The 14,877-nt window shown below is 51.9% G+C and overlaps 5 protein-coding genes across 5 annotated transcripts; 4 read left to right on the forward strand and 1 right to left on the reverse strand.

Annotated features, from left to right (window-relative positions):
* Positions 1-584: 584 nt before the first annotated feature.
* Positions 585-1,754, forward strand: J4E86_003891 (uncharacterized protein; the record flags this gene model as incomplete). The annotated part of the gene is made up of 1 exon (XM_051444441.1): positions 585-1,754. One exon carries the CDS (start codon positions 585-587, stop codon positions 1,752-1,754), a length of 1,170 nt encoding a protein of 389 aa, XP_051304066.1.
* A 5,087-nt stretch (positions 1,755-6,841) lies between these two features.
* J4E86_003892 (uncharacterized protein) lies at positions 6,842-7,962 on the forward strand (the record flags this gene model as incomplete). Its single annotated transcript, XM_051444442.1, has 3 exons — positions 6,842-6,927; positions 6,973-7,320; positions 7,371-7,962. The coding sequence occupies 3 exons, from the start codon at positions 6,842-6,844 to the stop codon at positions 7,960-7,962; spliced, it is 1,026 nt and encodes a 341-aa protein (XP_051304067.1).
* Positions 7,963-10,809: 2,847 nt separating this feature from the next.
* Positions 10,810-11,701, reverse strand: J4E86_003893 (uncharacterized protein; the record flags this gene model as incomplete). Its single annotated transcript, XM_051444443.1, has 3 exons — positions 10,810-10,972; positions 11,022-11,091; positions 11,149-11,701. The coding sequence occupies 3 exons, from the start codon at positions 11,699-11,701 to the stop codon at positions 10,810-10,812; spliced, it is 786 nt and encodes a 261-aa protein (XP_051304068.1).
* Positions 11,702-12,529: 828 nt separating this feature from the next.
* J4E86_003894 (uncharacterized protein) lies at positions 12,530-13,363 on the forward strand (the record flags this gene model as incomplete). Its single annotated transcript, XM_051444444.1, has 1 exon — positions 12,530-13,363. The coding sequence occupies one exon, from the start codon at positions 12,530-12,532 to the stop codon at positions 13,361-13,363; it is 834 nt and encodes a 277-aa protein (XP_051304069.1).
* A 690-nt stretch (positions 13,364-14,053) lies between these two features.
* On the forward strand, positions 14,054-14,743 carry J4E86_003895 (uncharacterized protein; the record flags this gene model as incomplete). The annotated part of the gene is made up of 1 exon (XM_051444445.1): positions 14,054-14,743. The coding sequence occupies one exon, from the start codon at positions 14,054-14,056 to the stop codon at positions 14,741-14,743; it is 690 nt and encodes a 229-aa protein (XP_051304070.1).
* Between the last annotated feature and the right edge of the window lie 134 nt (positions 14,744-14,877).

A 14,877-nucleotide genomic window follows, 5' to 3' on the forward strand; every position in this document is an offset into this window, starting at 1 on the left:
TCGGTCCGACTCCAGGTTTCCGCTCCGCGACGAGTGTACGGAGGTGGTGGGTGTGAAGGGGGGGTTAGGGAAGGCTGTCGGAGTGAATTGGGGATGATTTGGAAGATGGTAGGCCGATGGGACACCTTGTCTCGCCATTTTCATCTCTTTCCCATGTCCGGAACCTCGAGCTGCAGGGCTCGCTGATGCTGTGCTTTTCCAGCCAATGGCGACGAATGGCGATCTTTACCGCAATGGTCGGTGTCGCTTTATCATCACTGGGTTTGTCAGCTCTATCACCAACTATCGGATGGAAAAGTCCTCTGTGCTAGAGCATGCGAATATAAGGTATGGCGACATATTTCTAGATTCAGTTCTGTCAGCTGTCGTCATGTCGGGGAGATTGTCTCCATTGCAATTGGCATGTTGCATTGGTAATGTCAGGCATTCGATGTGTATCGGCTATAGCACTATGACCATCGTACTGAGAGTTTATGGGCGATACGAGATTGATCGTGAAGTCGGCTTCGGCTATATGTGAGAGGTATACAGCACATTGATGTAGTCCGCAGAAACTCCAACAAAGCCATTCAGTTTCACTCAAAATGTCACCAATCCGCGTTGCTCTTGTTGGTTTATCGTCGTCTGCAAAGGTTACCTGGGCCGCAGACGCTCATCTCCCCTATCTCCTCTCTCCTCGTGGCAAGAAGCACTACCAGCTTGTCGCTCTCCTCAACTCCTCTACTCAAGCCGCAGAAGCAGCAAAGAAGACATTCGCACTTCCCGAAGACGTAAAAGCATATGGCGACCCAAGCACCATCGCGGAAGACCCAGATATCGATCTCCTCGTCGTCTGCACCCGCGTCGATGTACATTCCTCCGTCGCCGAACCGAGCCGCAAAGCAGGGAAAGCAGTGTACATTGAATGGCCGGTGACGCAAGACCTTGCCAGCACAGTACACCTTGCAGAACTTATACATGAACCGCGGAACAGTATCATCGGCCTCCAAGGACGGGTCGCCCCAATCACCCTTCGGCTCAAAGACTTGCTAGCCGCAAATACCATAGGGAAAGTACTTAGCAGCCAAGTCCGCGCTTTCGGCAACTTGGTACAGCGAAACGCTCTCCCTGAGTCTCTGGAGTATTTTGCGGATAGAAAGGTGGGAGGACATCCGATCAATATCCATTATGGCCACATGATCGACTACGTGCACGAGGTACTCGGCGGATGGGAAGAATCTCATACAGAAATGCAAATTCAGCGACCGAATCTGAAGCTCCTAGGAGCTGACGGGAGTATCAACAGGGCCGTAAAGACTGATGTACCCGATCTGATATCTGCACACGGTACCCTCAATACTGAGAAAGGCGTCACAGTACTCGGAGCCACACTTGCAGCTTCTTTCCGCCTTGGCCAGTCGTTTAAAGGCGAGCCCGGGTTCGTGTGGTACATCGCTGGCGAGACGGGAGAGTTGCGTGTTACTGCGCCAGGTCCTTATCTCATGTCTGGTGACTCTTATGATGGCCCTATCTCGATTCAGCACCACGATTACGCGACTGATGAGGTGCGCGATTTGGGCTGGGACTGGCCAGAGTGGCAGAAAGAGTTGGGTCTTCGCGCGAGGAGCGTGGCGGAGGTATATGAAAGGTACGCGGAGTGGATTGAAGGCGGGATGGAGACGGTGGTCGAAGGGAGAGAGTGGCCGAACGTAATGGATGGGATTGAGTTGATGAAGGAGTTCGATGATATTTACAAAGAGTTTGATGGGGTGTGAGGCGAGTTAATTCATCAGGTCATATGTCGGGATCCAGACATGGTCTTAGTCAATTACAGTGTGTTAAAATATTGCGCAACTGGATGTCATCAGAAGTGCTGAGTGACCTTTTGATGTGTGATAATGCACTGAGCGATCTGGCACGCACAAATAACGACGACTGGTCGACTGACAGTTGTGTATCATGAAATTCACGTATGATCATAAATTCCAGACGGCATCAAGCGATTATATGCCCTGTTCTCCTTTGGCAACCACCACCTCATTTCAAGTTGTGTCGCTATCTATTGTATGTCGTGCCAGCTGGCAGCTCTACCGGTGCCCTATCGGCCGGCACTTCCGATACAGGACTGACCGCATATCCGTATTTCTCAGTTGCCGGTCCCTGCGTATACGCCTGATTCGAGTCCATTTCGCTAGGAGAGCCGGCTGGGTACGTAGGCGCGGTGTGCGCATTTGCCGGCTCGTATGGATTCCGCTTGCCATTCTTCTTTCTGCGCCAGAAGAGAAATCCAGCCAGACCGAGTAGAGCGAGTCCACCGACTATCCCACCGACCAGGCCGCCTATCGCGCCGCCTGAGAGACCCGACGCTTTGTCCTTTGTCGCGATTGGTGAAGGGGGCGAGGCAGCTGTTGCTTGTGCTCCTCCAGACGGCGAGGTGGTAGCAATGGGTTGTCCGGGTGCGCTCGGAGTTGCTGACGATGCAGCTGCGGTGGTTGGCGCAAGTGCTTGTAGAGCAGACAAGCTGATCGCGTACGTAGGGGCGGAAGGTCGAGCCGCTATGAGAGATTGCGCTGTTTCGTTTACGGCGGTCGCATTGAGGGAAATGAGGGGGTTGTCTAGTTTACTCCAGCAGATGTTCGTCTGGTCTGCTGTTTCCGTGCACGTCTCGCTAGGTCTTGTCAGCTACATGCGCAACGTTTGGTATTGCGGCGTTGAGAGATCTGCTCACCTTGACTTCAAGCAGCAAAAGGTATTGATGCCAGTCGAGCAAGCTTGCTGACTGCCCGAGGGCGTTCTCTTGTCTCCTCCATCGCAGTCTGAACTAGGTCCCCAACACACAGCATCTGTACTCCCTGGTATGCAGCAATAATACTTCTCCGTGCGATCATCGAAGGCGCAGACCGATGGCGCGTCACATCCGAATGAAGATTTAGGACATGCCTTCAAGTCGCCAATTCCTACGTTGCCTGCGAAGAAAAACTCGGTGAATGCGCCACGCACTGGCAGCGTGGTTGCGAGGAGCAGACAGACTGTCGACAACATCTCCCCGCGTGTTGGATGGAGCGCGTGTTGAGTATGGGAATGATTTGTGGAGTGCGACCGTAGGCGTGGAAGTGATCGTCTACAGCATTATGAGAGAACGGTGAGCCTTTCGGCGAATTTCCTTCGCTGTGGAGATGTTAGGCCACCCATCATTCCATAGCCACGACATGCCGTGCCCAAGAAGCCGGGGGCTTGCGTCCAGACACGAATCACGTTGTGTTGGTGCCTTGGGTCGGCGACGTGAGAGGCAGTGTCGGCGTTATAGCCATAGCGCGACCTCGCTGCTTATCGTTACTGCATGTGGTCCATGGCTAGCTTTGAAGGCCCGGATGGCAAAGTTCTACACGTAGGAGGAGAGACAAGGCGCATGCTTGGAGGTCGATGATCGAAAAAATGTGCCAGTAACTGATTGGCAAAGAAGCTCACGTCGAGGGTGTGTAGCTCGTGGAAGCCGGCGGTTGCGACGAAAAGGCGTCGAAAGTACGGCGCGTGCGTGCCGCGTGGTAATATCGGCATCTTCCGAGTCATCCCACATGAGTCGCGAGCGCGCATCCCCTCATCTCGAGGTCTCTTCCCCACGTACAAATACAAAATCTCGCCGCCAGCCACATCTTCAAGTTTTGAACAGCATGGAAGTAGAAACTCTGGCTTACACATCAAAAGAGACTTGTGGACTCGCTGCTTGGAGTGAGAGTCTTGGGCTGCCTTGGGTACCTAGGTAGCCTCGTCTATTGACACCAAACATGGTGTCAATCCTGGGCCCTCGCATGGTGCATACCAAGTAACAGATAATCAAGGGAGTAGGAGTGCAACAGAGTGCCTTGATTATAGAGTACAACTGGCCTGCTTGTCGGCTGGAACAGGTACTTCAGGGGGGTGCCACAGTGCCGATACGTCACTCATGGCATTTCACAATTTCAACATTCGCATAATGTCAACTTTGAGCCTGTAACGCAAATAGAGTGCGTAGGAAAGAGAATGCCGTGCTACCTAGATATCGAGCCACCATTTGTGGGATGTCTCACGAGGCAGACTCCCGAAGTCTTGTGCGTGAACAGGGGCCGCCTACCCGTACGATGATCTCGCCGTTTGTGCCAGCACTGTACTCCTACCTAGGTATCATGAAGTATCAAGAGGCGACCATGCAAATACGACAAGGGGTTTTCTTCTAGCAGCATAGCCTGCGTAGGGTAGTCGCTACCAGAATGTACTACAGTCCTAGGTAAGTTGAGGAAATGAAGGGCAATATCCGACTAGGCGGACCTCCGCGGAGCTGTTGGCTGAGGTCACGGGAACGAGAATCGCCTGGGTATCTCGATCGTCACACTGTACGAAGAAGCCAGTATACTGACTCCTTCTATAGATAGCCTTATAATATTAATTCCACGTTAAGCCCTTCTCATGAGGGCGTAATGACTATTTCAACTCTGAACAATATGTTGCCCATGCGTATGACTCCGAGATGGTGTGGTCATTGGAGTGGAGAATCGAAAGCCTTGATGGCGAACCGCGCAAGGCACCAAAAGCGAAGATTGACAGAACATTGGTAGCTAGTGGCGTTAATTTCGAACAATGAGGCCAGTGTTAAAGTGGTCGAATGCTGAGCAGGTTGCTTCTGGAATTATCCTCCACACTGCAGTACTTCCAGACTGATACAAAATCGAGATAAGCGCCAGTATGCCAACGTCCTGCTTCGCGCCACTGTCGCTTCAAAGAGAATAGTAAAGTCGTCTGAGAACATCGCTAGACTCCTCCAAGGTATGACTGATGCAAAACCCGCGCCTGTTTGGGAGAATTCTCAGATATGTTGGTCGGGTCAGACTCTGCTTTGCATATGACGGTCAAATTTTCTCTTGTTTGTGGATGTTTGGCCACGCCGCAGGAGAGGGTGGAGGGGCTAAGAATGCAGTGTTGATGAGTACATAACACATCCAATTCGGAGGTCTATGCCGCGGAACGACGCGATAGTGATCCTGCCTGGCTTCTCGCGCCCGTTTTCGAACAGACCGGTGTGGTATTCGATACATACCAGAAAGCCGATTTAGAGGATAGAACCGATTGTGTTACCATACGGCATAGGCCCCACTGGGTATCGGATCATAATCTCGGCATTAGAGTGAGGGTTCTTCTAAACGAGCGCAGTCGCCGCGAGGGCGAGATACACGCTATTGCCATGGCCTAGGCACAGGCTGACACTGGCAACTATGGCTGAGGATTGAAATACCCAGTCAGTGTCGTAGACCGAGGGGCCGGATGCATAGCCGATTCTGCTGATTGGTTGGCAGGCTTCGAAGAGCGCTGAGTGCATGGATGTGGCTCGAAGACGGAGTGGCTCACCGACATCACGTTATTGATGTAGGATGGCGGGAAGTTCGATCTCTTGAACGATTTCGATGCCAAAACGCGCTAGCACGCCGACACGTGCTCGCTCCAGAGGATCGAAGATCCTGACGCGGCAAATGATTGGCGGGACGGCAATAGCGCCGAAGTGGCGCCACGAGACCTCGATACGAAATTCCCCTTCGAGCCTTCCTCCACCCGTCAGATACGAATTACTCACGCTTCTTTCTGTGGCACTTTTCTGATACGCGTTTTTCACGGAGTCATGCAGCGGTCTATATAGACCGGAGCCTTGCAGTTGATTTTGCAGTAACAACGCGGCTGACGTCACAGTCTCAGAGGAATGGACCAAGGAGCTTCACGAAGTCCACCACCACTGCGTTCACTCCTACCTGCACCTGCCGGTGGAGTTCGCAGAGAATCTGTGGAGAGACAAAAGGCTACACGTGTCAACGCTTGTGAGGCTTGCCGAGTTCGTAAGTCAAGAGCAAGTACATACATGCTGCGCCTTTGGTGCTTTTGCTAACCTACAAACAGTGCGACGGATCAAAGCCTAAATGTACTGCATGCGTGACGCGAGAGACTGAGTGCCGTCACGGCGAGACGGAATCACGGCAGTTTAAGCGCAGATACCAGCAGCTCAAAGAGAAGCGTACTGCCCAGGAAGAACTATTCGACATGTTACAAAACCTACCGGAGAGGGATGCAGCCGGCATCTTTCGCCGCATTCGAGCCGGCGCAAATGCGGAGGCCCTGGTAAAGCATATTCAAGAAGGGAACATGGTTGCTGAGGCTTCTGATGTTCCACAAGCGTCGACGCGCTTTCACTTTCCGTTCCTGGATGAGATACCACCAAGCCTTCGTGACAGCGCTTACTTTCGATCACGGGTTTATGAAGTAATCGATGCATCTGACAGGGACCTGGGTACCTCAGAGGCGCATCTTGCTCCGCAAGAGAGCAGTTACTGGAGACCTTTTTCCTCGGCCAAGTTGGTTGACCCTCTACTTGAGGATGCACAACCGTCGCACTGGACTAGTGTTAGCTCCAACGATCGATTGCTGCGCAACATTCTTGAAAGTTACTTTGTCAATCAGTATCCAAGACAGTTCTTCTTTGTCAAGAATTATCTACTAGAAGACATGGTATCGAGAAGAGCTGAGTTCTGCTCTCCTCTACTCGTCAACGCACTTTTGGCCAAATCTTGTGTGAGTAAGTGTACATCTGTATCATGGATGGGGGTTCACTAACGTGCCATAGGTTAGTTCTCGACTGTTTGCCAACCAGACCAAGTTTTGGAATCCAGATAGCCTGCCATATCGATTCTTGGCTGAAGCAAAACGACTATGGGAACTAGAAGAGGGGCAGCCAAAGCTTACAACGATTCAAGCTGGCTGCCTCATCAACGCCACGATGAATGACTTTGGTCATGATAGGGTCGGGTTCTCTTATATGTTCAAAGCGCTCAGCATGGCACATCGAATGAGTCTTTTCACGCCTAGGTCATACGACAATAAAGTTGAACACGCGAAATCGTTCACTGGCTGGGCCATTTCCGCATGGCTATCGTAAGTACACTTGTTCAATATCATTCCTCAGCTAACTTCTGTCAGATTGCAGAGCTACTACTACTTCAAGCCACCGTGCCTCTTGGATATTCCGGCAGATCCGCTTCCTGACGCCGATGGCAGATCGGAGTGGTACGGCCAGATGTCATTGCGTTATCCACCGGACGAGCAGACCTACTCACCCGAATTCGCCCATAGCATGAAAGCACTGTGCGAGTTGCGGGTCATCCAAAATGAGATCGGCGTCATGTGCTTTAGTCGCTCCAAAGAGTCTAGGAAGATGCCTTGGGGTGCAGCTCTGCATATTCAGGCAAAGTTGGAAGCCTGGTATGGAGGTTTGCCTGCTCAACTGCAGCCTCGCTGTATCGTATACCCCGCTCATCTGATGCTACAGTAAGTGGTCATGCCAGATGGCCATGATATAAAAGCTAAGAGGTTTGCAGTTGCGAGTACTATGCGGCTCTTGTAACTTTGTTCCGGTCGCAGATCTCGTCTGGGGATGATGGGGACCAGCTGTTGACGCAGCATCAACGCAACGCAGCTGAGCGAATCGTTACCCAGGCAAGCGTTCAACTCGAGAGTATCTTGCGCTTATACTACCTCCGCCATAGTTTCGAGGCGTACGACTCTACGCTTACCATCTTTCTGGCCCAGCTCGCCAACCTAACTCTGGAGCCTCTTGAACAGCTCGAACAAGACCCAGGCAACGCTCCCCAGGAAGTCAGCGAATCCCTTCTCTCGACACTCGTCTTATGCTTTAATGGCCTATACGAGCAATCGAAAAGCGCCTTCATCGCCGGTGTCATGCTCATGGTCATGAAGAAAAGATTGAGTGCCGACGTTCGCAACGCTGTCGGGCGCTATGTCACGATCGAAGAGACGGATAGTGATAATGATTCAATGGACGAAACGGACCTAGAGTTTTCACATCCAATTCGTTCGGAGCTCATACTGCCGGGTACAAACCTCAGCGACGATCCAAAGTCGTGGAGGTTGAAGAATTTGGTGGATGATCCTAGGAGGTATTCGGGGTAGCAACAGAATGGGATGCGATTAACGCGAATAATATTGATATGCAGATATGACAGACGAATGAGGAATGAAGCAGGCACTTGATGCGTTGTTCGACCATATGACGACATTGATCCCAGCGAAGCTCGACCTGAAGGCTGACCTCGGGAGTGTGTCAGCCCTTTGACCACGCGATGTCTGTCTGAGGGTTCTTCGGAGTCGCACTTCAGGTAGAGTGCGCGACCAATGTTGTTAGCAGCAAAAGGAAATGCCAGCCACATGGCCAGATCGAAAGGATCGATGACCCTTTCATTTCTCATGCCAGTGCTGCCAGCCGTATCTTCATAGTATATCGATATTGTGGCGCTGCGCTGACTAGAGGTTCAACCTCTCGTTCATCATCTACGGTATGATCTCTGGATGTTAAAGCGCCGTCGCGTCGCAGATGATGCATGCGTCGCCGAAAGAAGGTAAGGGGAGAGGCTGACCCGGTAAGTCTTCGCCTCAACTTCAAGTTTGACGATTCGAAGAACGCGAGTCGTGTTGTGTAATGCCTGCAAATGCCTCTCTTCGCAAGATTTGTTGGAATCCTTCACTGTGTAGGACGCGATGCAGCAGCCCTGGAGGCGTTCCAGAAGCGGGACAGAGAAGGCTGCCAAGCCACTAACTAGTCAAGCGGGCCGCTGACGTGGTGAGACGCTCACGAGAAAACGACAGCTCTTCGACACAGCGATAGCCATACTTGGTGGACGAATTGTAAGTTGCCACCATGGCAAAAAAACGGAGATCAGATGGAAGCGATGGAACTTCATCCTCGCTCGTGCAGATGTCACAACGAACGGTCCACCACCTCGTTGGATCCACCCGAGAAAGGTCGCTTGGGGTATTCCGATCCTGTAGAGTGAGCATCTTGCGAGTAGTTACAAGAGCTCTCCAGCTGATCTCTTCGTATAGATACCATGATGTGACCGAACAGCAACAACCACACGTTCCCGCAAAGCGCGCCCGCCCTACGGAGCAAGAAGTCTCCGTAAGGAAGAAGCGATTCTTCGACGATATACGACCTCTCCCAACCTCCCCGAACCAACACAAGTCCAAGAACAACTCCCGAAAAGCATCCTCCAGCAATTCGAAGTCGCGGTCGGCGTCCACCACCAAGCAGCGAGTGCACGTGGACCTTACCGAGGATGTAGACATGGAAAGCGTTGATGGACGTGTACCAGAAAGCGTTGATGGCGGTGTTCCAGAAAGCGTTGATGGTGGTGTTACATTGAGCAATGTAAGCGTTAATGGAGGCGTTTCAATCCCTCCCTCTGAAGCCGCTATGGACATCTCGTCTCCTGTATCTTCGCGTGCGGCAATGCAATTCAGAGCCGAGCATACTGAACTTCCGGAAACACCACTACAATCGAGACAAGACAAGGGCAAAGGCAAGGCTACTGAGATGGCGCCACCTCCACGACTGCCCACGCCGGAATCCGAGGAAACACATTCCCCGCCTCATCAACCTACGGAAAGTGAAGTCGGAAGGATTGTCTACGCTTACCTTCGCGAACTTGGGCTGGATCTAATGCCCCGCAAAAGAGTTTGGCGAAAGCCTTCGATGCTCTAAGGAAAGAAATGGATGAGCCTCTAGACCTCAAGAAGTGGTGCTTGCCGGCAAGATTCGACAAAGAAGGGACAGAAGTTCCGTTCAGTGGCAAGCCATTCTTCCAAGTCCCCTTGAATATTGTCAATGAGCTTTCGGATGCGATTGCACAGGGAAATTTCCTGGATGGAGAGTGGGCGCCTTTATGGGACGCCTTCGAGGAATTCTATCCCGACAAGCTGCCCGGTGCCAGGATGAGGGCAGAAAGGGAGGCTGCAAGTCAGAGTGCTTCTCAGCAGGTGCCACCACCAACGCAACCGAGGGTAATGAGGGATACTGCCGATAATGGAGCGGGGCCTTATCAAGGACCTTCCCAGCAACCAACACCGCCGACGCGGCCAAAGACAAAGAGGCGTGCAAGAACTGCTCGACAGTCTCCCGAGCCGGAAGAACTTCCATACGGCCCTTGGCTCACCCGCTGGGCTATGAGTTTGGGCCCAGAAGACTTCACGTTCCCTGGAGATTGCCCATGGGCATATAAGAAAGTCGTTAATCTGACCCACGAGGAACGGGTGGACATTGCGATGAAGTACCACAGCAAAGAGCTGACCGACATTATCGGGAGAATGCAGTTCAACTGGTGCAAAGCAGCGCTTAGATATCATGGCTTGATTCGCTAGGGGACGTATCTGCGCCAGAGCACCTGGATGTATGTCAACATGCGAACTGCATGTACGCAAAACTTGCTGGAAGCCTGGCCACCATCCTGGCAGTCCCCGAAGGCCGACTCCTTCGCTGAACAGCTTCTCCGATGAGTCTGTGCTGGGTCGAGGTCGAACTAGTGGTTGTTGCAACGAGGCGGAGCTAGCGGTCAGGACCGTGCAGCGCCTGATTGTGGACTGAGGCCTAGTAGAGGCAGGCATGGTTGGAACAGTTCTCGATGTGAAGCCGACGGAGGCATTCTTGGCAGAGTTGCTGCGCGGATGAGCGGCAGCACGAAAGAGGCGGCGAGAGCTGGATGTTGCTGTCGGAGAGGCATGACTGTGCCCAGCAGGCGATAACGAATTTCATTGATTGATAATTTCCTGCTTTGGGATAGTGTTGTTCGTGTCTCGCTATCATTTACTAACTTGATAGATAGGCCGGCATCTTCTACTACGTGTTCGAACTTGTCGGCGAAGTCTCCGGATTTCTTGTGTTGACTGCTTGTGTTGACTGAGTCCTCTGGAGAAGCGCCGCGCTACGCCATCAGCGAGCAGCTTCTGTAGTACTGAGCCCGTCTCCTATATCGTCGACCAAGCATTGTCTATCGGCATCATAATACCGCTGATCGTCCTTGCAGCATCAGACGCAAGGAATGCAATGCCCTGTGCGATATCGTTCGGGCCCACTGATCCGTATGGAAGATCGTCTCTTTTGAGACCTTGGCATAACATCTGCACGGGGCTGCGAGCTTGTCAGCAATGACAGGGTGCCAAGGGCTGTAAACCCTTACTTGTACGTTTCCATTGCAGCCTGATCGACGTCCTCTTTCACCACCGACGAGCGGATGTTGGTCGGCACGGCTGAAACTCTTGTTAGAACAACATCTTCTAAGTTCCAGGACTAGACGCGATACGCACCACCTGGGAGTACGGCATTACACCTGATACCATCTTTGCGAAAGCGCCACGCGACGTTCTTGGTCGCACCGACAAGCCCATGCTTACTGGCTGTGTATGCGATGCCTGCCACTGCACCGGAAAGACTTGCATAACTACCAACATTGATAATGGCACCGCTTTTCTGGTCTTTCATACTGGGCAACACAGCCGCCATCATTCTGACCGGTACTGTGAGGTTGATGGTCAGGACGCGCTCCCATTCCGAGTCCTTGACTGTATCGGCGCTGCCAAAACCGTCCATGATGCCTGCAACGTTAGCCAGCACGTCGATCTTCGGTCCGTACTTTGCGATGCAAGCAGCTACGGCCTTTTCTGCTGTGCCGGATCTGCAAAGATCGGTTTTATGGAAGGTGAAAGACGCTTTCTGGGTGACATCAAGGTCTTGGTCGAACTGCGACATATCGATGCCAAAGACTTGGGCTTTCTGTGATAGGAAAAGGAGGGTCGTCGCGAGGCCAATGCCGCTGCTACAACCCGTGATGATGACAGTTTTGTTGTCGAAAGATGTCATGGCGACGAATTATGATCTCCACCTGGAGGTAGGTACCATGTAAACCGCTCATGGCTACCCGTCTTTTATACATCCCTAACACTTGTCTTTGTGGCCTTCGCGGATGCGTACAGACCGTATGAGTAGTTTGTCTTTATCCACATGTCCCGCAATCTAGATGCACACGATGTCGAATCGGGCTATTTGCGCGACCCAGGTGAACAATTGGCCAACCAGAAGCTTGACCATCCGCGAACGCTGAAAGCAGGTAACACCTCCAACCCTGAAGCGTGACCTATGGGGTCTTTCTGACCGGCGTGATTGTTGCGTTCTCCCAACGACGGTTAAGATACCGAATGGGTATTTGTACCTACCTAGGTAGGTATGCTTGAGGAAGAGGACGATGGCCCGTTAGTTCTCGGTAGGAGCCGCGAGCGCATCCAAGAGCTCCTCTGCATGCACATGATTCGAGAAGATAGAAATGACTCATGAAGCTCTTGAAGCCTGCGGTAAAAGCGAGTATGAATTATGCTATGTCGACCGTGGGTGTGTTGACTGCGCCGCTGGGATTGTGGCCAGAAGAAGGGCTAACGCCAAGCTTCCCGAGGTTGCCCAGATGGCTGCGCGTCTGCGCGCGCGAAACCGCGTCGCCTCTACATTTCATCCATCCTGCATTTTTTGTCAAAACTATGGGCAACCTAGATAACTATCAATTCACGTTTGAGTTCCCTGTGGGCCCATACATTGACGAAGGACAGCGTTTTCGGGATTGGACGTTGTATGACGTCTTCTCGGAAGGTCTGTACACACCTCCCAATGTCTGTATCGTACTGACAACCGAACCAAGACATGCCCGAAGAGGTCTTCAAGGCTCTAACAGATCTGCGCCGTTCCGTTGACACAGAAGTTTTCGACCTCGTAGTCTACGATAGGTTCAGGACCACGTTATCCTTCCTCAAAGTGGCGTGGGATCGCGGTAACACCTGGGACAAGCGGCACCTTAACGGGCCCATAAAGGATGATCCATTGGGAAGATACTTCCGCCGGATTTTCCTACCACGACTGCTCCACATGATGCAGAACTTGGCCGATGAAGCTGTCGGTTGCTTGGACATAGCAGTCGACTGGTATACGACCACGAAAACGGAGTTGTTACACAGGGACGAAAAGTTCTTCGGTTGTTCTGCTAATCAGGAGCTCGATAATTTCTTGCTTCGAACATTCTACGGCTGGAAAAAAAGAAAGACCCCCACACATGGCGAGGAATTCTATTGCAAGCTTATACTATTTGTCGGGGCCGCTGAAGCATGTAGAGATATCCGAGAATGGGCAAGAGACATGCTTGCTTGTCCTATTCATCATGAGTGGGAAGTCCTCGACGAGAACTACGACAGATGGGATGGGTTCGACAGAGACGGCTGCGTCCAGTCCGACTTCGTGGCAGCCTACAACATCTTTGAACGCCAGGCTTATGCCGAAATCAAAAGAAACGTGTATCACATCGTAGGACTCAGGTTGCCGAGAGAGCTTACAGACATGGTGTTTGACTATGCGCTTATAGTCGAGGACATACCCAAGGATCTCACGACGTATAATGACTTTGAACCTGATTTCGAAGTATGCGGAGGAGATCAGTATGTACAAATGTCTATTCGGCAAAACAGCTGCCCTCGCTATCGCTAAACACACTCATTGAATCACAAATTGGGCAACCCATATCAGACACCTGGTAGCAGGGAAAGAGTGGGACCCAGGAGAGCGAATCCAGTAGAGATAATCGGCGACGTCATTAGGAGACTTTTCGGCATTAAGTCGTAAAGTAAAGGGGTTATATCTCGACGCTGACTGATGCTTACTCTGGAACAAGATCTGCACTCCACCATATCGAATGACAGGCTGCGATGCCTCCTTACCGTCAATTGAGATGCTACACACCTCCAAGCTGCCCGGAGATGCCGAAGGCTCGCCAGCGCATGCTCCCGAATGAGATGTCCTGAACAAAAAGAGGAAGGCTGAATCTGACAAAACGTCATCGTCGTCCAAATTCTACTCAAAACGTAAGCTGCACCGAGATCTGGGTGGGGAATGGAGCAGCATGTCGCACAACAGCTGCCAGAGCTGGCCGATCACATGCTGGAGTATTTGTAAGTATTTTGTACTCGGCGAGCAGGAAAGGTAATTTTTCAAGATGACGTCCCTGACGCTAACAGACGGTGCCCTGCATAATCGGGCCTTTTCCATCGTAGCTACCCCGCATGTCGTCACATTGAGCAAGGTACTCTCCAGTGGAAAGCTATCGAACTTTTCATAAAAGGTTTAAAGACAACGACTCTACGCACCAACTCACCAAATCAAACACATCATACCTTCAAAATGTCCAAGCCAAACATTCTCTTCGTCCTCACCTCGCACAACAAGCTCGGCGACACCGGCAAGCCCACCGGCTGGTACCTCCCCGAGCTCGCCCACCCCTACCATGTCCTCCACAGCAAAGCCAACATCACGGTAGCATCGCCCAAGGGCGGTGAATCACCTCTCGACCCCGCATCCGTCGAAGCCGCGAAAGATGATGTATCCGTCAACTTCCTCAAGAACAACGAGCAGGTCTGGAAGACAACCCAGAAGCTGAGCGACTTCAAGGGCAAAGCGAAGGACTTCGACGCCATCTTCTACGTTGGCGGTCACGGACCCATGTTCGATCTCGTCGACGACGCGACCTCGCAACAACTCATCAGGGAATTCTGGGAGGCAGACAAGATCGTTTCGGCTGTTTGCCATGCGCCTGCTGTCTTCTACGATGCTAAGCTGAGCGACGGCAGTCTACTTGTCGCTGGCAAGGAGGTTACCGCATTCACAAACGCTGAGGAGGAACAAGTTGGCCTCTCCAAGGTCGTACCCTTCCTGCCCGAGGATGCGCTGAACAAGGCGAGTGGAGGCAAGTTCGTCAAGGCAGCTGAGCCTTGGGGCGAGAAGGTCGCCATCTCTGGTCGCTTGATCACTGGGCAGAACCCTACCAGTGCCACAGCAGTCGGAGAGGCTATCGCAAAGGCATTGGGCATCTAAGGAGGAAACATCAAATGTAAATACGGGCCGTGTAGAACAAATTCTATCATGATTATACGAATGTTTTTCCATTTACGAAGGGTAATATATACATCCAATCTAACATATCTCTCGTGATCCTCCCTTCAACCCAA

This window comes from Alternaria arbusti, assembly GCF_024043155.1.
Source record: "Alternaria arbusti strain BMP 1465 chromosome Unknown scaffold_4, whole genome shotgun sequence".
In the NCBI taxonomy this organism is placed as follows: Eukaryota; Fungi; Ascomycota; class Dothideomycetes; order Pleosporales; family Pleosporaceae; genus Alternaria; species Alternaria arbusti.